This window comes from Octopus bimaculoides, chromosome 19, assembly GCF_046866305.1.
Source record: "Octopus bimaculoides isolate indiv1 chromosome 19, ASM4686630v1, whole genome shotgun sequence".
Classification (NCBI taxonomy): Eukaryota; Metazoa; Mollusca; class Cephalopoda; order Octopoda; family Octopodidae; genus Octopus; species Octopus bimaculoides.
This window is the reverse complement of record NC_142946.1, coordinates 3,900,028-3,925,968: the sequence shown is the minus strand read 5'-3', so window position 1 is coordinate 3,925,968 and position 25,941 is coordinate 3,900,028. Positions and strand designations below refer to the sequence as shown.

Here is a 25,941-nt window from a genome sequence, read left to right as displayed (position 1 = left end):
AGATGGAGCATCTATAATCTTTGGTCTGCTCTGTTAAGACCTATGGTTACTACACCATTACGATATCTACTACAATCCCACTTCTATTAAGCCAGAAGTACATTTAGGTAAACTATGCTAATGTAAGCAGTAGGAGCACTGAAAATTAATCAGTGTTTTGTTATACAATGCTGCTTACATTGGATACATGTGAGTTTGAACTCATGACCTATGAGCAGGTAGTTCAGTGATAGTATCTCCTCAGCAAGTCCAACCCAAGAATGGATATCTATGGGTAGATCTACTCTCGTTAATGAAAATAATGAAGATATAGTGAAGACGTTAAATATCGTTTCTGGAAATGTATAGTCATGTGATTAAAGACATCATGTGACTAGAGATGTCATGTGACTGTGAGAAAAGGTGAGGGGGAAGAAAGAAAAACATTAAGTTGATTTGTGTTTTGATAAAGAAGAAATTACAGTTATAGGCTATTTACAGCCTCTAATTTATGTAATTAAAAATTAATTAAGAGTTTTTAATTAATGAAAGTAACAATTAACATATGTTGCAAGTTGTAATTGTTCAGCTCTAGGTCACTTGTGACAGAGCAGATCTTTGATAACAAATGTTTCATCAGTGGCCATCCCTCCAAAATATAGAGTATTTAAGACTACATTTTGCAATGTGTCTTTTCCTTTTTTTTTTAGATGGTTGGTGTGATATGGAGGAGATTTAGCTGTGATTTCTAGCAGGTGGAGTGACCTCAAAGAGATTTTATTGTTAGTTTGATGGGTTTCTTTTTTATGTTAGTGGCATCACTTGGCAGAATCAGGAAAATTGGCTGACAAAATGTCTGGCAGTATCCCATAAGCGATGAGAGAAACGCTATGAGGTCACACAGACTGCTAGAAATAACAGTCACACTTCCCTCAGGTCGCATCCTTAGAGTACACATTAGATAATGCAGTCTTCGATATATTATTATGTCTGACTAAAGATGGAATGGTCGCATTCGGAACATCTTTGACCGTATGTCTGCTGGCTCAGGACTGATGACCAGTGGACAAACAACAGCAGTAATAACGTCACATGCAAACATGTGTTGACCACTGGTTTCAGTAATATTATATCGACGAAACATTATGCTCCTGGATAAGATAACAATTCCCCATGCTGAACTTTCTCAGTCATTTTGTTTCAGCGGAAAAAACTTGTAAAAATCTTAATGTTCAGCTGAGGACCATAACCTAATATCTAACCTGGAATAGAACCCACAACCTACCAGTTGGTAGACAGATATCTTGAAAATATGACCATATCTTTTGTACAGTGTGTGTGTGTGTGTGAGTGTGTGTATGTATGTGTACGTGTGTGTATATATGTATGCATGTGTATGTGTACATGTGGGTGTGAATGTGAATGTGTGTGTGTGTATGTATGTGTACGTGTGTGTATATATGTATGCATGTGAATATTTGTGTGTGTGTGTATGTATGTGTACGTGTGTGTATATATGTATGCCTGTGAATGTGTACATGTGTGTGAATGTGTGTGTGTGTAGGTGTGTGTGTGTGTGTGTGTGTGTGAATGTATGCACTGAGCTGGTGATTATGAAGAAGGAAGTTTATCAGTGAATGGCATGTTAGGAGCTGGGAACCATGGTGCGGTGCAGGTGCGCTGCTTGTGGCTTGGAGAGATGTTGACAGTAGTTGTGTATGGTGATGGTGGTGGGGTCGTGGGGGTGGGTGCGGTGAGTTAAGTGGTGTAAATATGTAGATAAGAACAATAATACGTTTGACATTTGCTGTGATAAGTTTGTGAAGAGACAGAAGGTGACTAGTTGAATAGGGTTTAACAGATATGGGTGATTGCCACTGTTTGGGTGACATTTTAAGTGTCAATGATGTTGTCGTTGTTGCTGCTGTTGTTGTTAGTGGTAGTCCTGTAGTTCAGACACAGATCAATCTTGATGTTAATGAAAGATTGTATCCTTTTCTTTTTCTTTTTTGTTTTTAAAGAGATTAGGCTGCTATTTCTAGCATAGTGAGTGGCCACATAGGAGACTCGTTTTGGACGAAAGAAATTTTAGGGAAAAAATTATTTTCTTAAGATCATAATTTCCTTTGTATGAAATAAGGGAAAATATGAAAAATGAAAAAAAAAAAAAAAAACTCAAAGAAGACGACCCTGTTCCTTTCTCATGAAGAATGGGACTTCAAAGGAAAATCATTCCAAATCTCCACCAAAAATAGGTGGGGATGGATTTGTGGATGGAGACCGGCTGAATGGTTGAGGAGTTCACTTGGCGATCACTGGATTGCGGGGGTTCAATACCACAGAATGGCACACGGGGCCAGGTATCTTTACCTGAGCCTTGAGGTGACTCAAGTCTTTGGAATGAAACTGGGGAAATAGAAACTGTGTGGAAGCCTAATGAAGCCTGTAGGGTGTAAAACTTAAATACACACACATCTGAATACACACACACACACACACACACACACACACACACACACACACACACACACACACACACACACACATATATACATATATACAGACATACCTACGCAAAAATCTAGCCTCATTGTACAGTCACACAAAGTCTACCTGAAGATTTTTTGTCACGGGTACATGTGTTGGTGGTGTACTCAGCCACTTAGATGATATTTCAATGAGGAGGCTGGTCATATGATCAAACAAGTGCATGCTCATCGTTGAAACTGATGGAGGACACTAGCTCTCGTCAAACCGTCCAACCCATGCCAGCATGGAAACCTGACCTTAAACGATGACGTTTTATCTGTATAACATACGCAGGCCAGGTTATATGCATTTATTTTGTCTCCTGTTTCCAAGCTCATCTTGAGCGAAGCTGTTCCAACACGAGGTCGTCGAGTGCAAAACGCCAGGAACGCCCTTACATCTCTGCTGTAATCTTGTCTCTCTCACTCTCTCTGAACCCATTCGAATTAGGTCAGCAAACAAAGTAATGTATTAAGAATATAGAATAATAAGACATTCATATAAGCTGAATCAACATAATGGTGGACGGACGGGCTGACCGACGGACGGGCTGACCGACGGACTTGTCTGTTTACAATTTGATAATAAATGAGTTAAAAAAGTTGTAGATAAAAAAAAATGATTAAGTAGCTGATATATTCTCATCACTAAAGTAACCGGGGAGTAACAATGTGTGTGTGTGTGTGTGTACTTTTTATGAATGTATGGGCACACAATTACGCGTGCACACAAGCACACACACGTTTCGGAGAGTCTGACAATATGCCAAATGTTTCATCTGGGCAGAAGTTAAAGAAAAAAGATCCCGAATTGCCAGAGTAACGTGTGTGTGTGTGTGAGAGTGAGAGTGAGAGAGAGGGAGAAAGAGAGAGAGAGAGGGAGAAAGAGAGAGAGAGAGAGATAGAGATAAAGAGAGAGAGAGAGAGAGAGAGATAATTGGGCCTGTGGCCCAAAACTAAAGTGAGCTAAGTAGCATGTCTATAATATGTCTATAATGACTATATGCCCCGGTGGTGTTTGATCAGAGGCTAAGGACGGATGAGAAATAATTCTGTAATGCAATCATTTTATTGTTCCAGTCCCAAGTTGAATTCCAATTGTTGGCCAATTTGTCTCAAAGTTCTGATCTCGACGTAAAATTAACGAAGCGGGTGTCATTTATCTTCCCCTTGATCTCTGACGTTGTCTGACAAACGCCAACCAAGGTGGCGTGAAGCAGCCAAAATTTAACGGCTAGAAATAGCAACCCAAATGCTTTTAAACCAGATCCCAATGTTGAATGTTCAAGAACCAAATGATCCTGATTTCAAAATGGTATGATATGTCTCTGTAGAGAAAATGTAGACTGATATATAGGAGTCTCAGACGGACAGAATTTCGCGTTTATTATTATAGAAGATCACATTAAATACTGTAGTCTTAGATATACAATGTCTGAAAAGAATAGAAAAAAATCAGAAGGTCGCACACAGAATGTCTTTGATCGAAGATGACCTCGAGCAAACCAAAAACAGTTGCACGTTTGAGCACGTGACTTGCTGCACACTATCTTGAAGTGCTAAAGATAATTGCCGAATTTCCTCTCATCAAAGACAACAGCTTTAAAATGAAGAAGGGAAACCGGTTTTCTGCCAAATATTATTCTAACGCCATCGATATAAAAGAATCGTGATAACCACATTAAAAGAATTTGATACCAAATTTAGCAAACCTCACAAATCTTTGATCACTTAATTCCACATTTATTCTAGCAAGTTGCAACACATTTGAGAATTCTGTGAGCACGCCAATAAATGGTAATTTGGAATCTATTTACAAGATTACAGTTTTGGATATCTAGAAGGAGATTTGTGCAAGAAACCGGAACCTGGTTTTAAATATTTCCTCCCATGATGTTTTGAAATTCTTTCTTTCAAGAACCAAGATGGAGGAGTGACATAAATCGAAGTGTTTCTGACATTGGCACCAATATCTGAGAGGTATTAAGGAAGATGACGAAAATGGTTTTAATATTCAAATCTTCATTACAAGATGGCAAATGGAGAGACACCAGTGAGATATATTCACTTTCTAAATAGAGGTGGCCTTTGAGAGTAGGAGGAGGAGAGAGAAAGAGACTGCGTTGAGAGAGAGAAAGAGAGAGAGGTGGAGGAAAGAAGAGAAGGGTAGGCGGCAGTGAAAGAGGGAGAGAGAAGGAGGAAAAAAGAAGGAAGGGAGGGATCCGTCGAGGGGCGAGAGGGAGAGGGGAGAGAGAGAGAGAAAAGAAGAGAAGGGAATCGTTGAGGGGCGGGTAGAAGAGAGGGAGCCATAGAAGGGCAAGCAGTAGAATGGGAGCTGCCAAGGTGCAGGTGGCAGAGAGAGAGAGAGAGAGAGACCCACCGAGGTGCAGGTAACAGAGAGAGAGAGAGAGAGAGAGAGAGAGACCCACCGAGGTGCAGGTAACAGAGAGAGAGAGAGAGAGAGAGAGAGAGACCCACCGAGGTGCAGGTAACAGAGAGAGAGAGAGAGAGAGAGAGAGAGGGGGGGGACATGTCCAGGAGCAGGCGGCATTGTGTAGAAGTGACGGCAATTGTCTACAGTTAGACATCAGGGTTTATATAGAGATGGCGGTCTATCTTTGGTAGTTTTAATGTCTTCTTCGGAGCTGTTCTCGGTTACACAAAAACTGTATTCTATCTTCCTATCGTCAGTTATTTACAAAATCCTGAGACCTTCTGCAATGTAAACAATCGACGCTTCAAAGCTTTCGACATTGGGTGTCATTGACAAAGAAAGAAAAACATATAAATCACTTGCAAACTATTCCAGTGTCACGCATACACTGGATTGAACCGGTTTACTGAAGGAATGATCTTCACATAAACAGCATTTTAGGTGTTAAAATAACAATAGAAATATTTATATCTTCGTTCGTAGCCACTAACTTCTTTTGTTGTGTTTGACACTCATTCTGAGTGAGCATAAAACGAGTATCACCACCACTCCTACCAAATAACTATAACATGGTATTGTACCGCCATGACGACTGTGCCAGAGTTGACTCCTCCATGACTATAAGAATGTGGTCTCCATGCAGGAACCTCAAATAGTTTGCTTCAAATCCCCATGTTCCGCGTAGTTCATTTACACAAAGATGTTCACCAAAATATTCCCGGCCTCAGGCCCAGACGTGTATGTCTCCTCTCTCTGCCTTTTCTACCTCTACTACAATGGCCTCTGCTCTTTAGAACTTGCTGGTCTCGTTCCACCGCTGTTCAGATACTCGGGTCTCATTCCATATTTCATTCGGTTCAAAGAAGTCAGCCCTCTGCATCTCTGCCCCTTCAAGTTTTTCCCATGCAGCTGTCGACTAACAACACTTCAGAAGAATGGTGTGTGTGTGTGTGTGTGTGTGTGTGTGTGTGTGTGTGTGTGTGTGTGTGTGTGAACCCTGTGGGTTCAGCCTTTTCAAACAAACCAAACAAGTAATAAAAGAAAGGACAGCTGAGATTACAAGGAGATTTCTGTCAGGTTAAGGGACCATACAAAGCCCCCGCCCATGTTTATGGGTTGAGGGTCAGGTAGAAGAGAGGCAGATGTGGAGGCCCCGTGGTTGAGTCTCTCATTGTTATTGCAATGGCGAGTGACAAACCGACACAAAAGATGTGAGTTTCTAATATTTCCTTTTTTGTTGCATTTTTGCTGGCGCGAAGTTACTCGGTCCGACGAACCCCTAATACTTATCTTATCGACCCTCGAAAATGAAGACAGAGGAAATCGACCCCAACAGAATATCAAGGACAGTATTAAAGACAAGTTTCAAATTTTAGCACGAGGTCAGCAATTCTGGGGGAGGGGGTTAGTCGATATGCATTTTATCGACCCCGAAAGGTTGACAGAAGCTGACCTCGACGATATTTGAACTCAGAATGAAGACTACAAGGTGTTGTTTCCCGATGCTCTAACGATTCTGACATCTCACCATAGTAGTAGTAGTAGCAGCAGCAGCAGCAGCAATGATAATAGTAATAATAATAACTGCTCTGATGCATTATCAAGGAGTGACTCTCATGGCTTCTGATCCTAACTAATTATTGAGTTGGGGCATAATTATTGCGGTTTTTTTTCAACAAATTTTATTCAACAAAAATAATAACAACATGTAGCAAAAACATCTTTAAATGATTATTCCGGAGCATAGTCACCATCTACTTCAATTACTGCCTCCCATTTGCTTGGCAGATGGTCAGACTGTCATTTAAAGATGTTTTTGTTGAATATTGTTATTGTTTTTGTTGAAACCACAATAACTATGCACCAACCCAATAGAGGTGCTGTCAAATGCATGTTCTGTTTTGGAGTAAAAGACGGGCTACAGCAAATACCCAGCTTAATACCACAGAGTTGCTTGTCCTTAACCAGTGTTTGACCTTAACCAGTTGAGCATGTCCCTTAGTGGCTGACGATATGTGCATCTCTGATCAGGAGCAGAAGTAGTGGGGGAGCAATCATGGCCATGTGCTGAGAGGAATTCTCTGGGGTTTGGATAATTCTTTTGTGGAGACATGTCACGCACACATGGTTGTGATGCATGTGCCTGGTGTACCCTTATCAGACGGGTAGTCATGATGGGTATACTGGGCTTCATATATTTGTACCCCAGTGTCACCTTGACAACATGCCCTGCTCTCTCACTCAATAATAATAATTTCTCTAATTTTAAACGTAAACCACACTTTTTTTGTGGAAGGAACAGAAGCGATTAAATTCTAATTCCGTATATTACTGGTACTCAATTAGGTGACGAAGGAGTATTAATATCGTCAACAAAACTGCAGGAAATAACAGCCAAATCTCCTTAAAATCATATCTTATAGTGATTTGGTAAAGGAAATGGAGTTTAGATAATTGTCGTTTTAAGAAATGTTGAGGGTTGAGAGATAAGGAGGCGGGGAGATGAGAGAGGTGAAGAAAAGACAGAGAGGGGAAAGGGGAGTAAGAGAATTAGGAGAGGAGGGGAAGAAGGTAGAGGGGAGGCAGAAGATTAAAAGATAAAAAGGGTAAGATAGGGAAGAAGGCGTGTGGGGTGTGGGGGCATAGTGTGTGAGCAGAGTTTTAGAGTTTTCCCGAGTAAATGCGCAAAACGAGTGAAAGACAAACAACAGTAACAACAACAACAGTAACAACAACAACAGCAACAACAACAACAGCAACAACAACAACTCAAGTACTTTCTGATATCAACATCGGCGATACAAACTAACGAAGAATTTTCCCTCTAGAAATAACAGCCAAATCTCCCTCAAATCACACCCTATCATCTTAAAAAAAAAAAGACAATGAATAATATGATCCTGGTTTCACCTTGCCTGGAAAAAAAGACAGGATGGTCACTGTTAGAGCGCCTGCTTTTCATAGGCTGACCAAGGGTTAAACAACAACAACAACAATACCGGGGAACGTATCATGGGATACCAGACTACAAGAAGAACAACAACAATAAATCACATTTTAAAAGAAGGACACGAGAGGTAGTTGTTGATTCTATGTCTGAATAAATTATAGACGGAATGGTCGTGGCGGGAATGCCTTTCAACTTAGATCAGTTCATTCAAAACCCACTGGAAGTTAAACAACAGCAACAACACAACATGAAGAAACCCCATCGAACCCTCAGTACAGTCCTGTTTAGGGTCGCCCTCAACAAGTACAACCCTGTTAGAAAGCTCGCTTAACTTGTACAACCCAACCAGTTTACGGCATCAGTGGACCAGTATCTCTTCCTCCATCTATGTGGTCAGCCCTCAATTAGTACCCATTTCCTACCAGCTTGTGGGCACCCTCGATTAATACCTCTTCCATACTCGTGTAAATTCACCATCCATCAACTAGTACCCACTTTAAACCCGTTTGAGGGTACCCTCAGCTAATACGTTTTCCCTACCAGTCAAAAGTCACTCTCAACAACCCAGCCACAAATTTGAGAGGTCACTCAACTCGTACCTCTCGCCCTACAAGTCAAAGGTCACCCTCAATCAACTACTACCAGGGTGAGAGCACCCTCCAAAGACCGCTAGAACTGTCAGTCGCTGTCGCAACAGGAGAAAGTAAACATACCGTTTTTGAAAAAGTTCGGCTTTTTGCTCATAGTCGAGTGTCCAGAGATAACCGACAGATACCGGTCCAGGGGAAATATCCAGGTTTAATGGACGGACCAGTGGCGCTGGAAGTGAAGTTTCTTTAAGTTTCCAACATGACACACAATCTTCCGCGCATTTGTGTTGCAGTTGCTTTCACATGTAAACTCTGACAGTAGGTGGGGCTCTGAATGACATAGCTAATGGCTGCTGCTGCTGCCGCTGCTGGTGGTGACGGTGGTGGTGGTGGTGGTGGTAGTCGAGGATAACGTAATTGCTGAAGTGGTGGTGGTGGTGGTGGTGGCGATGATGGTGGTGGTGGTGGTGGTGGAGGAGTTTACTAAGAGGTGGTGGTGGAGGAGTTTAGTAAGAGGTGGTGGTGGTGGTGGTGGTGGTGGTGGTGGTGGTGGTGGTGGAGGAGTTTACTAAGAGGTGGTGGTGGAGGAGTTTAGTAAGAGGTGGTGGTGGTGGTGGTGGTGGTGGTAGTCGAGGATAACGTAATTGCTGAAGTGGTGGTGGTGGTGGTGGTGGTGGTGGTGGTGGTGGCGATGATGGTGGTGGTGGTGGTGGTGGTAGTCGACGATAACGTAATTGCTGAAGTGGTGGTGGTGGTGGTGGTGGAGGAGTTTACTAAGAGGTGGTGGTGCTGGTGGTGTGGGCGTGTTGCAGTGGCGGTGTAGTGTAAATGTGATGATGGCGGTGGTGAACCCGAATGGCACTTGAAATTGTGGTAGTGATGGTGGTGGTGGTGGTGTGTTGCGAGCAATGGTGGCGGTGGTGGTAGTAGTAGAAAAAAATATATATAATCGTGGATTTGTTGATGTTTAGCTTCAAGTCAGTCCTGATCGAGGTCAGCGATGTTCCATACGTGACCACCCCGTCTTTTCCTTGTGTGCAGGGAGTCGACTTTCAGATGACTCCCCCTCTCCTACATTCTTTTATTCAAGATTCTAGAGCAGAAGTTCTCAACGAGGGTCCATATAGCCCCTGAAGGCCCCTATAAGGTTTTGGGGGTTCCACACCACAAAATAATTAACAGAAGATCCACAATACTATTTTAAAGGTCCCTGAAAAAAATTGGCTTTAAATATAAGTACAATAATCCCTCGCCACATCGCGGTTCACTTATCGTGGTTTATTATTTGAACTTATGTCGATTCCTCCGTGGTGTTGTTTTGCATTTATAACAAAATAAATATATACAAATTATAGAAATGATTAAAAAAATATATACAGTATTAAACTGTTTCTACTTCGCGGATTTTCACCTATCGCGGGGGATTTGGGAACGTAACACCCGCGATAGTCGAGGAATTACTGTATTGGTATGTGTTGCAAGAAACAGCTAGGTTTCTTCCTCTAACATTTTGCACAGTTCAACCGACACAAGTTAACGCGAGAAAAACAAACTAGAAAGTTTGAATGAAGTTTGTATAAGACTAGTTTTAAACATCGAATAGCTATGAGGGTCGACCAGGATAGAATAGTAATCAAAGGGGTCCCTAGATAAAAAAAAATGGTAGAGAACCCCTGTGCTTGAGAGTAATTTGAGGGAACACTGCTACTATTTTCTAGAAAGATCGAGCGAGCACGAAGAAATCCCGTCGTGGGCCGGCAAAACGAATGTTGGAGGAGTTTAGTTTGCTAAATGGTGGTGTCGACGGTAACGGAGTGATGGAGGTGGTGGTGTTGGGAATGACATCGTGACTAGAGCACTGAGAAGTGAAATCGAGGTGCACTGAAGCGTGTGGATAGGTTGAAGTACGGAATACATAGAAGCATGCCTCTGGTGTTTATGTAGGATCTCGTCTTTTGCTAGTCCTAGTGACTTTGGCAGGATGCGTGTGTGTGAGAGAGACTGAGAGAGAGAGAAGGAGAGCGAGAGAGAGAGAGTGTGAGAGAGAGAGAGAGAGAGAGAGAGAAAGAGAGAGTGTGTGTGTACGCACACATGCTCATCGCGAATGCGCGCGAACACGTATATATATATATGCATACAAATATACATGTATAAACACACACACACACACACACACACGAATATATATATATATACATACACATCTATATATACATACATCCGCAGCGCGCGCGTGCTTGTCTGCGCGTGTATCTAATCTCCGTGTTTGTCCACAACAAATGCATATATATATTTATGGGCCGTGCGTGCATCCGAGTACATCAACGGATATATTCACATAGTTGTGTGCGTGTGTGCGTGTGCGTGTGTGTGTGTGTGTGTGTGTGTGCGTGTGTGTGTTACCATAGAAACAAAGAATTATATATTCAACAGGAAAGCTTAAAATAGTAGATAAAAACTTGTTTCTCTCTCACCCAGCCTCACTACTTCCTCTCTTCACCACCACCACCGCCGCCGCCGCCGCCGCCACCTCCGCTGCAACGAGGAGACTTGATAAACAGAATCATTAGAGCGTCGAACGAGATGTTTTGCGTTACTCTCGTTTCTTTTCCATTCCCAGTTCAAATCCCAGCGTGTGCAAATTTGCCTTTCATTCCCCCGTGGTAAAAAAAAAAAATGAAATACCATTAATAAACTTACTGAGGGTTGGAAAAATCGATTGCAAACCATCGCCTTTACCTAGTAACCTTAATGCTAGAAATAACAGCTACATCCTTTTCAAAAGTCGACCTCGGCGGAATCTCAACTCAAAAAGTTCAGATGGATGAAATGCCGCTAAGCATTTTGTCCGGGGTGGCAACGATTCTGTCAGCTCACCGGTAGCTCGAGCAAGGTAGGAGGCTTAGAATTTAGAGGGGAGGGTCTTTGCCGATACCATGGACTCAAGAATTAGATGTTTTATTTTATTTTATCAACCCCGAAGGGATGAAAAGCAAAATTGACTACGGCAGGATTTGAACTCGAAACGTTAAGAGCGCAAACAAATAAAGCAAAGCATAGTGTTCCGACGCTCTGACGATTCTACAAGCTCGAGCGTCGGACAAAATGCTTTACGGTATTTCTTCGGGTAGTAGTAGTAGTAGTAGCAGCAGCTGTTTTGCTGAGGTTGATACTGGATCACTTCTGTAGTGAATCAAGTTAGAGTGGCCTCCCTTGGCACCATCCCATTTCGAAAGGATCAGATTATCTGAAACCAGCCCGTTTTCTTTCTGTTGTCATAGATGGCACAGAGCGACAAGTAGAAGTATGTACACACACACACACACATGCACTCACACCCAACCACACACATGCACACATACACACAAAACTACACACACGTACATGCACACAGACACACACACGCACATGCACGCACACACACATGCACATACACCGACAGACACGTACACACATACACACGTTCACACACGTACACCTACTCACTCTCATAGAGATATGCTCACGCATGCACACTTATACAGACACACACACGCGGTCACACGTGCACACGTACACACAAGCACACACACACATACGTTCACACATGTGGACGTACACACATACACGGACACCTACAAATACATATATGTTCACACGTACAGGTACACACATACGCACACGCATATAATCCCCCAGAGTCATGTAATTCGACCGTGTTTCTAAGGGACACATTGCAACCTGTCACACAACCACATAAGCTTATAGGACCGGAGTGGCGGCCCAGGGTGGTGGAATAAGACTTGTAGTATAAGAATGGGGCGGTCAACCAGGGCTTGTAGTTCAGACACAGAGAAAAAAAAAACGTGTTATTGAGCCACAAAGACAAATACGACCCGTAAAGTATGACAAAGGAACGGCCCTGTGATGTTCATGCCTTTACTTGTAGTTCAATTGTAAGATCGATTGGATCTACGACTGAATATTACTGTTAGAGTATCAGTTGTGGAGTGTTGAAAGGCAAACGTCGTCTCTGCTGGGATTTGAACTCGTGAAATTATGTAAAAGATTTAACTCGGCTCTCAACGATTATGATGCCATCCATGTATACAACATTATAATCTTAACACTAGTCACTCCTTGATAGTATAGTGGATCTAGTTTACAACCACCGCGGCCACCACCACCGCCACAAAACGGGCATCATTTAATAACTTAGTGACATTCATCCAGAACATATTTTTATTTTATTGTTTTACTTTAAAATGTTCTGGAAAAATTATGTAGGTTGTTTCATGGTGTCTGACTTCACTCTACTCATTCTGTCTTTCTCAGTTGACTTGCTGTTTGTCATCGCCACACAAGTAGTCCTAGTCCCATACGAGTCCTAATTCAGTACCTCAGTCTAGACCCACTTTCACAATAAGTCCTAAATAAGACTTTCTGGTCAACAACCCTTGTCTACCAGCTCTTGTCCTACATAACAAACCTTAGCCTACACACATGTCCACCACAAGAGTCCAGTAGAAGTGGTGGTCCACCACAAATCAATGCCATAATCTACACCTCTGTCCTACAAAGTTGCCTAATAATAATAAGTGTGAGTGCCTATTATTTGTCGGCCCCTGCATTTTAGGCACTATATATATATATATATATATATATATATATATATATATATATATATATATATATAAGAAATTTAGAAAATGGAGATGAAGCATTAATTTATTATCTGCAAAAATCTAACATATTCTCCTACAGCTGTTTCAATTTAACCTATAGATTAAATTACAATAATTAAATCATTGCATTAGGCAAAATCTCATCAGAAGGGTAGAAAAGATATACCGTTAGGTTATTAGGTGTTGTGCTTTCAAATCATCTCAGCAGACTATATATATATATATATATATATATATATATATATATATATATATATATATATATATATATAGGTGGGTGAATCACATTTAGTATTGCTGTCAAATTTGGTCCGACTCCTTTTATCATTAACAAAGATGTTTTAATAATAAAAAAAAAGGTTTTACATTTGATGTAAGTATATTAAATTGGTGAGTCATGTCATTTGTTGGTCAAACAATGACAATGACAGCAGGCTGTGTTAATAACAAAACTCAAAAGGTAAAACTTCCCACGTGTCGAGGTCAATAGCAACACAGTTTACCTTGAAGATATTGATGTCTATAAAAATAGCTAATAGCAGTAGTGGTAGTGGTGGTGGTGGGAAATACGTTAAATAGAACCCAAGTATGTTAAGGAAATCTTTTGTTGGTTTAATTCTCGTTCATTAACTTTTTTATTTAATAATTAGGTTAACCATTTCTTCTGGTTGTGTAGCTGTGTTGAGGTGCAGCAGTGCACAGCAGACACAACCCTTCTTGGTTTAGAATATCAACACTTTGATCTTAGTAGTTTGGCCTAATTCAGATTCATATAGATTAAGGACAGAAGCGAGTACCTAGTTAAGAAGACTTGCGTAACGCCCAACAAATACACACACGCACACAGTCATTAAAACAAGCCGCTCAACCGTGATTAAAGTGACCTCAATGAGTTCTGTATAATATAAACGCAGTCAACGATGAACTAGGATTCGTTTTACTAATTGTCAGCAATCTTTTTGCTTTAGAGATAAATGATTTTAGACATTCTTCCCATTAATTAAGACGTATCTGAAGCAAGCAGGATCTATGTAGCGTTTCTTAACTTTTATATTTTCGTCCACCTACTCTCTTGTTTGTTGCTTTTCAAGTCAACTAACAACGAAAGTGATTTGAACCTTGCACACAACAAGCAATTCAATTCATACTTGTTGAGTGGTTATATGTGTTCTTAGATGATATGAGGTCAGGTCAGAAGTGGATCAGGGACGATATAATGCCATGTTTAGAAGACAACTAATGACTAACAACATTTTATTTACTTCTAATTTAGAACAAAAGCATTGGTGGCTGTAGAATTCGATCCTCTACTCTTGGTGTTACACTGGTAATCTATGGTAGAAAGGGGTCTTAAAAACAGCCAGCTGGAGCCAGGTTGAGTTACCAATTCCTCTTGGAAATATTTCAAACAACTTATCATTGTAGCTAAATCTTCGTTGTAACCGTAGCATCACGCTGGAATATGAACACTCGATCCTTCGATTCGTAATCTATTTTCCTATCAACTAATCCAACCGTTTTTCTACCCCACCCTCACCGTTTCAGTTGTGGCTTCATTTCCCTTTTTTTTTTTTTTTGTTTTTGCAAAGATTGGAGAAGTGAGGTTTCCTCGTTTCATTGGTTTCTGGAAATGTGTGGACACTTTATGAAGACAAAGATGGAATACAGCGAATTCGTCAAACAATGTTTGTAAGTAGTAGTTTCAAAGTAAGGCAGAAGGCCAGCATTTTTTAGGGGTCTTCACTGGTTCTTTATTTTATCGATCTCGAAATGACGAAAGGCAAAGTTCGTCTCGGCAGGATTTGAATTCAGAATGTAAGGAGTCCGAACGAAGAAATACCGCAAAGTATTTTGTCCGCGGTTTTAGAGACAAGGAATAGTTGGTGTCATCGATTCAGTACTTAACTGGGTCCCGTTATACCTGGCTGTACAGAGAGTATCTTGTCCAATAGATACATTTAAAAGAGGGAGATAACTACTTCACCAACTATGAACTACATACGATAAACCATTGTACGTCTGGTGATCGGATCAGCACTGGCATTACAGACCATATCTAGTTCTTGTTTCTTTTGTTACCCACATGACATGATGGTTCCCCTGAATCAGGGGCTGACCTGAAAACTTCCAGGCTTTACAACAACATCATCAACAACTAAAATCCCCGATACCAAATGTATTTATGGTCGTACTAAATAAACTCCATCCCAGTTTTTTTGTTCGCCAAATGGGTGCGACAAACACTTGACTGCAATTATTCTGAAAATAATGGAAAAACGAGGCCATGTAGGTTTCAAGCAGTCACAATTATTGCACTGTTTACTAAAATAATTAGCAGCCAGTAAATTAGAGAAAGTAATTAGTTACATATTTTGGTAAATTATTTTTCCTTTATGTATCGCAGCTGGTAGACATTATAAAAGGATTTAAGGACTCAAAGTTCGAATTCCGCCAGCGACGCTGAACTGTATTAATGACGAAGTCATTTGTCTGTTGACGGCTCAGACCATATAACTGTACAGAGGTACCATGAGGAGGTACAGTGACGTCATTGTAAACGAAGTACAATGAGGGAGGTACAGTTCACCTTCCTCTAAACACCAATGGTGAAATATAGGTCAAAGTAAGTGAGCCTCTATGTGGTCGCTCGCACTGCTAGAAACAGCAACTAAATCACAACTGAACGTCTTAAATACAGATAAAATATTTTTAAAGGACATTTATGATTTAGTTACAAATAGTGAAGAAGAGACGGAAATGTTGGCAGCTGGGATTGTCGACTCAGTTTAGGTTTTACCAGGGGCAAAATGATAACAGAGACGAGTGTTCGTAAATGGCCTCAGTCCATGTTGTTGTAGAGGTGCAGCATGGGGAAATGCTGTTCAATATGATTTATGTACGTTTTCCTTGTTGTCTCGGCAGCGTTTCGAGTTTAAATCCAAAGAAAAGTAACCAGGTTTGGACAAATATTGACCAATGCTTTACAAGAAGAATCTGGGAGTCCAAAAACTATGAGAAAACGTCAAAAGAGGAAAGAAACTGTTGTCTTTTAGATTAGATGAGGGGCATCAAAAACAAAGGGACGAGTCGAATAGAAAAGTGGTACCGAAGGGGTTGCGCCCTCAAGGGGACTATCAGATAATTGCCAAGATGAAATATCACTGTTGCAGTCGTTCAAAGATGAAGTCTTCTGCCAATGAACATCAGAAACAATCACTTTGAAAGACTTCTGCACAGTTTCATTTGCTAAATTTTAAAGTTCACGCACAAGATATTGGTGGACCCGAGGTTATGGCAGACGCCACTGTCTCAAAGTGCCACGCAATAGGATGAGATTGTCTCTTAGTCTGCTGTGAATTATTGGCCACAACAGAAGAAAATATTATGGATTAGATTAAATGATTTGATAAAATATTCCAATAATTGGAACCGGTGCCAGTAAATCGGTTAGTGAGTTGAACCATTCGAAGTCAACCATTTAAGGACTGACAGTAGAACAACACAAAAGATGGATGCTTGGTTTTAAAATGACTAACTTTTCTGCGATTAAAAAATAATTTTTTTTATTAGAGAAAGAAATGCCAAAATAAGAGCGTCAACTTCATCTTCATATGTTTGTTTATTTAGAATTTTTTTCCAGTACGGTTCATGCAGATATAGGCCACGACAACCAGTCTGCCAACTCTGGTGTGATTATCATCACTCTTATAGACTGTCTGGCGAAATTTTTATTCAAAGAAGTCATTATATCGCTCTGTTTAGTTATAAGATGTTGTTATAATTATTGCGGTGTCCGAGATGCGGTTTCGCGTCCTGGTTAAAACATGTTGACGTTTATGTCATGAATATTCTTCACATCATGGTGAATATTTCGAACTCAGGTTCTTTACCAAAAGTCTGACTAAAGTTTAACAAAGAACTCCAACCATCCACGTTATACAAGAAAGATAAGTTTCTAGTGAAACAAATACAATTCTGGAGTAAAGATTATTTGCCAACATAACACGGCAGTCCTGGTTTAGGACGACTGTTGCTGTGATTTAGCCCCAGGAGACATCGTCTCCAGCTGGCTATACGACACGATCTTTGTCCTTATATTTTAGAACAAGGGAATCCAGCACCCCCACTCAGCTCAAAACAATATCCGAGAATGTCATGTTATGTTGGCAAATAATCTTTATTCTAAAGTACTGTTGCTGAATATCTCTCGTTGTGAGATTTACAAATAGTAATTTTCTCAATACAATTCTGTGGAGTTAGGCAATATACACGTATTACAGTGCCCCTACAAGCGCCACTGGGCAAACTGTGTCTCTTTATAGAAAGTGATTATTTTACAGCCAAATTGACTTTGCCTGGCGCATACTGCAGTTATGTTGGGGTTCGAAGTATTGATCCTTAAGTTAGGAAGCCAGTCTCTAATCAACTCGACCATTTGTATTTTATACAGTCAATTTCGAGGATTCATTTTCCTCTCTTCTTTTGGCGACATAGTTATGGGCAAAGGTCAGTTCTGAGAAACTTGCTTTGAAGCTCACTGACTTCATGCAAAAAAAAAAAAAAGGGGTTTAAAACTACTCTTGAACAATTATAACCTTAAATATTTGGTGTCTGAAAGGAGAACTGTTCTTATTACACAGCCACTCCTGCGCATAGGAAATATTAATGAAAATAACGAAATTGATAAAGAACAACAAAAGAATTAGCGATGTAGGCGCAGACGTGGCTGTGTGATAAGAAATGTGCTTCCCAACCACATAGTTCCGGGTTCAGTCCTACTGCGTAGCACCTTGGGCAAGTGTCTTTTACTACAGCCTCTGGCCGACCAAAGCCTTGGGAGTGGATTTGGTAGACGGAAACTGAAAGGAGCCCGTCGTATATATGCATATACATGCATACATACATATATATATGTACGTTGAGACAGACGAAATACCGCTAAGCATTTCGCCCGGTGTGCTAACGTTTCTGCCAGCTCACCGCCTTAACGATTACTAATTATTACATCGATAATTGGCGCGAAATTAGTGAGTTTTAGCGGCGTGAAACTCTCCCAGAATCAGTCCGCTATTAATTCTGCACCCTTAATGCTCAAAATCGTTTCAGGTGTTTATTGGCCCCTTGGATAGCCACATAGACCTTCACCGAGGGGGTGAATATAAGCCGCTTTTCCAACTCCTGGCGGAAAGACCCCGCCCTTCCGACTTGCCCACATGGCTAGGCAGCAGACGGCGAGAAATATCTTAAAATCGATTTAAAGAAAATAAATTTTAAGATACCGAAACACATTTTCTCTTGTTGTTGGACTCAGGTTAAACGTTTAATGAGTGGGTGTGACCCGACTTCGACTACAACACAACTCAGGTAGATATATGCGTCTGTGTGTGTGTGTGTTTCGCTATTACCTTGTCATATGACACACAGGCAGGGAGTGACAAATGAAATATATATCACTTATGTAAAGTGCTCACAACCAGAGTTTATTAACACAATTAATTAAACAGATTTTTATATATTTATTTATTAATTAAGTTTTAAAACATTGGGCCCCACCCTGCTCGGACTCCGTTTGTTATTTATTTACTTTAAATTGTTCAAAAAAAATAATAAAGTCACAACAAACCAATTAGTAAGGTCTAGAGTTAATTTGAAGATTACTATTACTTCGAAATAAGGACACTGGAATTATGATGATGGTGGTGGGTTGGGGGGAGGGAGACAGTGACAGCAACAATAACAACAACAGCAGAATATTCTTAATGTACGTATGTACATTTACATACGCATACACGCATATATATATATAATATGCATATACATGTATATAAATCGTATACACACATTTATGCAGGATATGCACAAATATGCTTAATGTACACACATACATACATACAAGCATATATATATATGTATATATATATATATATATATATATATATATATACACACACACATACATATGCCAATATGTGTCGGAAAGATTGTTAGGATAAAACAAACGATTTGAGGGAATTGATAAAGAATTAATATTAAATAAAAAATTTATTAATTAAATGATTAATTAAACAGGTTTTATAAAGGTCTGAAATGTTTGCTTGGTTTCTTAAGAAAGCACTCAACTACATCCCTGCAGAATTCTATAATTACATATATACATCCATCACTGTATACATAGATATAAACTTATAGCAGACTTGTAAACGGGGTGTGTGATGCACTCTACCCGTATTGAATGGCAACTACCAAAATAGATATTTGCCCCGTGGAACGACAGGGTTTCATCGTACGGGACTGAACCCCACTTCTATGGTACAGGGGATCAACGCTTATCATTAAATGTTCTGACATTGTCAGTTATCTTATTCAGTGCTTCTTACCCGGAGTCCACATGTCCCTTTCGGGTCCATATAAGGTTTTGTTGCTTAACTTTATGTGCAACGAATTTCTTATACTTCTGTAATACACAAAATATTTAAACAATTTTTTTATGCAGTTCCCTAACAATATTTAATTATAAAAACATGGAATTTTTTTTGTAAAACATCGAACGGTTACGAGGGTCCAATTGGGTAAAAGAGGAATTAGAAGGGTTTACAGGTTAAAAACTGGTTGAGAAACATTGATCGAAGTCAAAACAAATAAACGGAGGGAGACCTTACCTTTTTAAACGTCTAGAAAGTTCGTAGGACTTAGAAACATTAACATAGAACTAATATTAAATAATATTAAGACAGGGTTCGATAGACTAACCTGTTTACGTTAACGGCCTTAACAAACTGACATAAGAGTTTGGAAGTTTGTCATGATTTATAAAACAAGGTGAAGCGAATGAACCATCAGTTGCCTTCAGTCAAGCCGAACCGGTATTTAAAAAAATTAAATGTATATACATAAAATACGATATTGAAATAAATAGAATTTAAGAAAAGAAGCTTTACAAACAATACAAGGTTGGGAAAAGAAAGATAAAGAGAGAGAGAGAGGAAACGTGTGTTCTCTCTCTTTCTCTTTTTTTAAAATCTAGTTTAACAACATTCGGAATTCGACGTCGTGTTAACAGATTCATTTATATCGCGTGCAGTTCTCCTCATACCAGCGAAGGAACCTGGTTATTCTTGTTTGCGACGAAGATTTTGGGGATTCATATTTCAAGAACAAACATACACAACTTACCATTTTCTACAAGTTTCTCGCGTTCCATTTATCTTTCGTGTTATTGATTTCGGAGGAAAAAAAAAATACGTTCTGCGGGGAGTGTCTGTGTAAAGTTTCGAAGTAAGAAATTATCTACAGCAGAAATATACGGCTCTATGTATCTGCACAGAGATAGATATGTCTATACATAGATAGACAGATAATGTATAAGGATAAGTCGGTGCGTGAAGGATATTATGTCTAATAGTGGATTCTTCGTACTTTACTATACAGCTGAATGAAAGACCTACATTACTACTTGGTATTGCTTTGACTTACTTCACTAACTTTCTCCTGTCACACACACACTCTCTCTCTTTCTTCCTTTTTTTCCTCTTTTTTTTTTCTCTCACCTCTCGCAGTAAATGCTCTGTTACTTCAACTGAACATGAGGATGAATGAACATACAAACAGACAGAGATATAGATATGTCTCTCTCTCTCTCTCTCTCTCTCTCTATATATATATATATATATATATATATACAGGTATGGCCAAAAGTCACCCGACAGTAAATCAAAAATTCCATAAATACTTAATATTCAATTTTATTTATTCATTCCAATTATGAATGTTTAATAATTGAATGCTGCGAGTTAAAATCACCGTTTTTTTTTTTTCAACATTTGTCCATTTATTACCGAAGTCTCATATAAAATAATTTATTGTTTTAATCTTGGAATTAAATGGGGGGAGGGGCAGTTTGATTTACTGTCAGGTGACTTTTGGCCAACCCTATATATATATATATATAAATCTAGGGTATTTACATTCTTATAAAATGGCACTATTTCCCCTTACAAACCCCCCTCTTAGTATATTTCTAACTAAAACTGCCCTCCCTCAACATGTTTCCGTTTCGGTTGTATAAGACAGCTAAGGCTTATTTTGAGTTTGTTGCTGATGAATTAAAAATTGTGTTTAACAAAGGGGTCTTACTTATAAGTGTATTTCCTGAATTTTCTGCTCTAGAACCATTATCATCAAAAAGAAATACAAGTAAAATTCTGAAGTACAAAGTGATTTGATTTTTATTTAAATATCACCATATGAAAAGGATCGATAGCTAATATTACATATGTGTGTGTGTTTGTGTGTGCGTGCGCGTGCTCTCAGACACGACACGTACGTAAGATTCCTATCCAAACATCTCCAATGAGGAAGGAGACACGGTTCTTTTAGTTCAATCTTTAAACTAGAACATTCTGTATTTATTTATTTTAGATTCCTTCAGCTTTCATGACTGAAAGGAAAACGTAAACTCGGGATTTTGTCACGGCCGACACACAAATATCCCACTGTTCGCAGATGTCTACTACTACTAGTAGTAGCAGTGGTAGTTGTTTCTTTGTAAGAAGAGTCCAGTTGAGAGGACTACTATAATGGTCGCCGTTATGGAAGTACAAAGGTCAACTTATGCCAGTTCACACAAACGTTCTGTCTGAAGAAAATAGGAATAAGAAATGTCTTCATAAAGCGCACGGTTCTGTGGAGGTGGTCGTGGGGCTTCGAACTCTTTTTGCTAATTTCTCAATAGAAATGGTTGAGAGTTATATTATCTTCTAGAAAAGAGGCTGGCCTACCACTCAGAGAATTGAACCCGTCGAGTCAGGCTGACTTGGAAGTCCCAAAGAGAGACCGTTGCTTGCAGTAGTGAACTATACCACACCGTGGTACCTACTTACAGCTAAGTAAGCTGGACTGTCGACAGTTAAATATGTCGGTCATAAATACAATGTAGTGTACAGTATCACCCTATGCTATCTGTGCACGGCTAAGGACAGTGAATATTGCTTGCTTCACAACTGTAACATGGATGTGTGAGTGTGTACGTGCGTGAGTGTGTATTGTGCATGCGTGTGTGTGCATGTGTGTGTGCGTGCGTGTAACATTTGAGGAATTTTAAATGATTAGGTTGGTTGATGTGTGAGGCATATATAAAGTACGAAATCCAAGAAGTGTTACGTCTCTACTTTAAGTGCCTCTGATGATGGTCAGAGGGGAAGTCGATTTCGTTCATGTTGGTTAGAATTGGTAGATATCTGCGTGGTTGTGGTTACTGCATTCCACTTATGCGCGCTTTGTTATCGATACGTTTGTTAACCTATTTAGCGTTGCTTAGTTAACGAAGAGATTAATTAATTAATTATTGTAACAGGCTGCTTAGTCATTCGTGCAGTGATTACCAGTGAAGGGGAGTTACATCAAATATTAATTAATATTTTTTGATATCTACAATAAATCAAATAACTAACTCTGACCCAAACGAACTCTCGAGGAAGATTTTATGCAACCACTCGACCTGCTACGTATAAATAACAGTTGAATGCCTCTCAAATAACGATCTACTGTCTTAAAAAATGAAGGACATATCATATAATATAGTCCACGTTTAAGTCATGGAATGGTCACAACTAGTGGCGGACTGGGTCTAAAAATATTGGTTGCCAGGAGACTAAGGGGGCCCACCCACAACTACAATGCTATCATTTAATTTTTTTTTTTTTTTTTGTTAAAAGTATTTTTTTCAACTGTCTACAAACACAGCCAGGCTGAAATAATTAATGGGCCCCTTAGATACTATCACGGACCCCCATATATAGATTGTAATGGCGCAGGGGTCCACTTGTCATGGGGCAAGCTGTCAACCTGGCGAGTCCGCCACTGGTCACAACTGAACCTCTCGTGGAGGACTAAATAATTATAGAGCGTATAAAAAAACTTGCGGGTGCAACAGCTGGAGCAAACTTTGTAATAAGAACTAAACCAAACACACACACACACACACGCACACACACACACACACACACACACACACACACACACACACACACACACACACACACACACAAATCCAAATCTATAAATTTTGCAGAAAAAAAATCAGTCTTCCCCTCCCCCATTGTAAGTTGAAAACGACATGCAGTTATAAGTAATAACTATTAACTCGAGATTCATAATTTTATCTACAATGCATTTCGGCCGGTTTGATCTCTGGTCGTCATCAGGTGCCTCATTCCTAAACGATGGCCATATGAGAAGGAATACCTAAAGTTTTACATAGATTCAAAATGATCAAAGTGCAAGCCAGCTATATACCACTGCGTTTATTGCTTAGTTTACAACTATTCCATTACATTCAATTAAACCAATCTTACGTCATGCCGTCACCATGTCAACGACAACTAATTTATCTCCATGCATTGTGCAAGCTTTCCATGACAGTCTATGTATGTATGTATGTATGTATGTATGTATGTATGTACGATGTATGTATGCATGCATGCATGCATGTATGTATGTATGTATGTATGTATGTATGTATGTATGTATACAGGAATGGAAATTATGATATATTTATTCCTTCATTACGATCGTTTCAACACTATATAGTTCAGATTCAGCTTCAACATTACTATGAATATAAATATGATTGTGTACTATTACAATACATTACATGTGATTCGTGTTCATCTTCTCAGACAAAAGTCAAAAAAGTAATATAATTTACACTTAGTAAAATATGATTTATATCGTTGTTCGTAAGCAAAACAAAAAGAAGAGTTTAACATATAAAGTATTTGTGAAATCCAGGTGGTTACCTCAGTCATCACTCATGCGGAAACTGACAAGTAGTATGTAAAGAAGGGAACACTGTCCTAAGAAAAGAAAAATTTCTATAAAAACTGAAAATCGAAGAGGTTTTCGTCAGTCACAATGTATGATGAATGATATTGATTTGTTTGCTCGGTCTTGATCAGATGACAGATGAGTCACATTTAATATAGCTTAAAATTATATAATCATTGTTTAAGTTCATGGATACACGTTTTCCAGGATGTTAAACGGTATATCTGACTAAGTATTATCGAAACGGTCGTAACCTAAGAATAAATGCAATACCAATACCTACATTTCATATTTGCTTTATACATGTGTTTTTTTTTGTTTTTTTGTTTGTTTGTTTGTGTGTGTGTGTGTAAATCTGTGTGTGTGTATGTATGTATGTGTGTGTGTGTATATACATACATACATACATACATACATACATACATATATATATATATATATATATATAGTATATTTTTTGTGTACAAATAGATGCATGACTGCTCCTGTTCTATTTAGAGTTCCACGTAGCTCTCTGAGGCTTAATGCAATAAATCTGTTTAATGCGATGATCCGGTGCTGTTGAAATATACAAATACTTCGGAACATCGAATGCAGGGTTCCAAGCAACCAGAATGGTGAAGGTGCAAAGGAATTAATAATATAAACTTGTTTATTTCTCTCTCATACACACACACGCACACACATACACAAATAACAATATGTATATGTGTGGGTGTATATTTATATATATAGATATACATATATGTCTGTCTATCTATCTATCTATCTATCTATCTATCTATCTATCTATCTATCTATCTAACTAACTAACTATCTATACATACATATATATACATATGTACATACATACATACATACACAAACGTATACGTACAAACATATATGTATCTATATATATGTATATATATATATATATATATGTATATGTGCATACATGTGTATGAAAATGTATGTTTGTGTACACTCACACACATACACACCCATATACACGCATACACACACACATATTTATATATACATATAAAATTATATATTATTTATTTATTTATCATTAATCGGCGAAAGTTACATAGTGACTCAAGGGTCGAGAGATTCGTGCATTGGCACTTATCAAATTAATAATATATATATATATACCCCTACTCCTGTTCGGAGTTTTATTTTGCCGTCTGTATCAGCAAAGCCATCTACAAACACATGTCTACGTATATCTATATCTATATATTCACACATACGCTTATATACATACATACATACATACATACATACATACACACATACATATATCTACATATATATATATGTATGTATATATAATATATTTATTTATATGTATATGTATATATATATATATCCATAGACACACACACGCACACGCACACGTGTATAAATAAATATATATGTGTGTGTGTGTATATATATATATATATATATATATATATATATATATATATATATGTATATATGTTAATGGCTTTGTGTAGCTACTTCACTGCTTGCATTTTTAATATATCGCTGCATCTTATTTGTGTTAAAAATGTCATTTGTGGTAGTGTTAGTATCTTGTGACTGACTTCATATATGCTATGAGGCCTCCCCTGACGATTGGAGCGCCGATCTTATCGAAGTGCAATTTGCGATGTTGATGCCGTTGGCAATATTCTTATTGGCAATTCGTTATTGCTTTATCTTTTTTTTTTTTTTTAGTCTTCCAATATCAATTGTTTATTCAATGAAACTTTATGTTTGGCTAAAACCGTCCCAGGGAACCCCTTGTAAATATGTGCAGTGTATGTCAATTACAAACTCCCGGCGTTAGATGGCGTACGAGAGTTCTGCAATTTCCGGCTGAACAACCACGTACTTCATTTGTTTATAGCAATTAAATGTTTGTGTTGCACATAAGCACACTCCCTCCATCAAATCGATATTACCTGTACAGGTGCACAATGTGTCACAGGTCAGGTGA

At 38.9% G+C, this 25,941-nt stretch overlaps 1 protein-coding gene across 5 annotated transcripts in view; it reads right to left on the bottom strand.

Moving 5' to 3' along the window:
- LOC106884053 (anoctamin-4) overlaps positions 1-25,941 on the bottom strand; it is a 120,190-nt gene that overhangs the window by 72,928 nt on the left and 21,321 nt on the right. Inside the window, exon 1 of one of the 5 annotated variants that reach the window (XM_089366376.1) lies at positions 20,319-20,772. The exons of 1 other annotated variant lie outside the window; for it this stretch is intronic. In XM_089366376.1, coding sequence (XP_089222502.1) covers positions 20,319-20,346 — 28 coding nt within the window. In that variant the 5' untranslated portion in view covers positions 20,347-20,772. Of the gene's footprint in view, positions 1-8,604; positions 8,909-19,804; positions 20,016-20,318; positions 20,773-25,941 lie in introns of those variants that run through there. 3 more of the 5 variants (XM_089366378.1, XM_089366377.1, XM_089366375.1) reach the window with 3 other exon arrangements.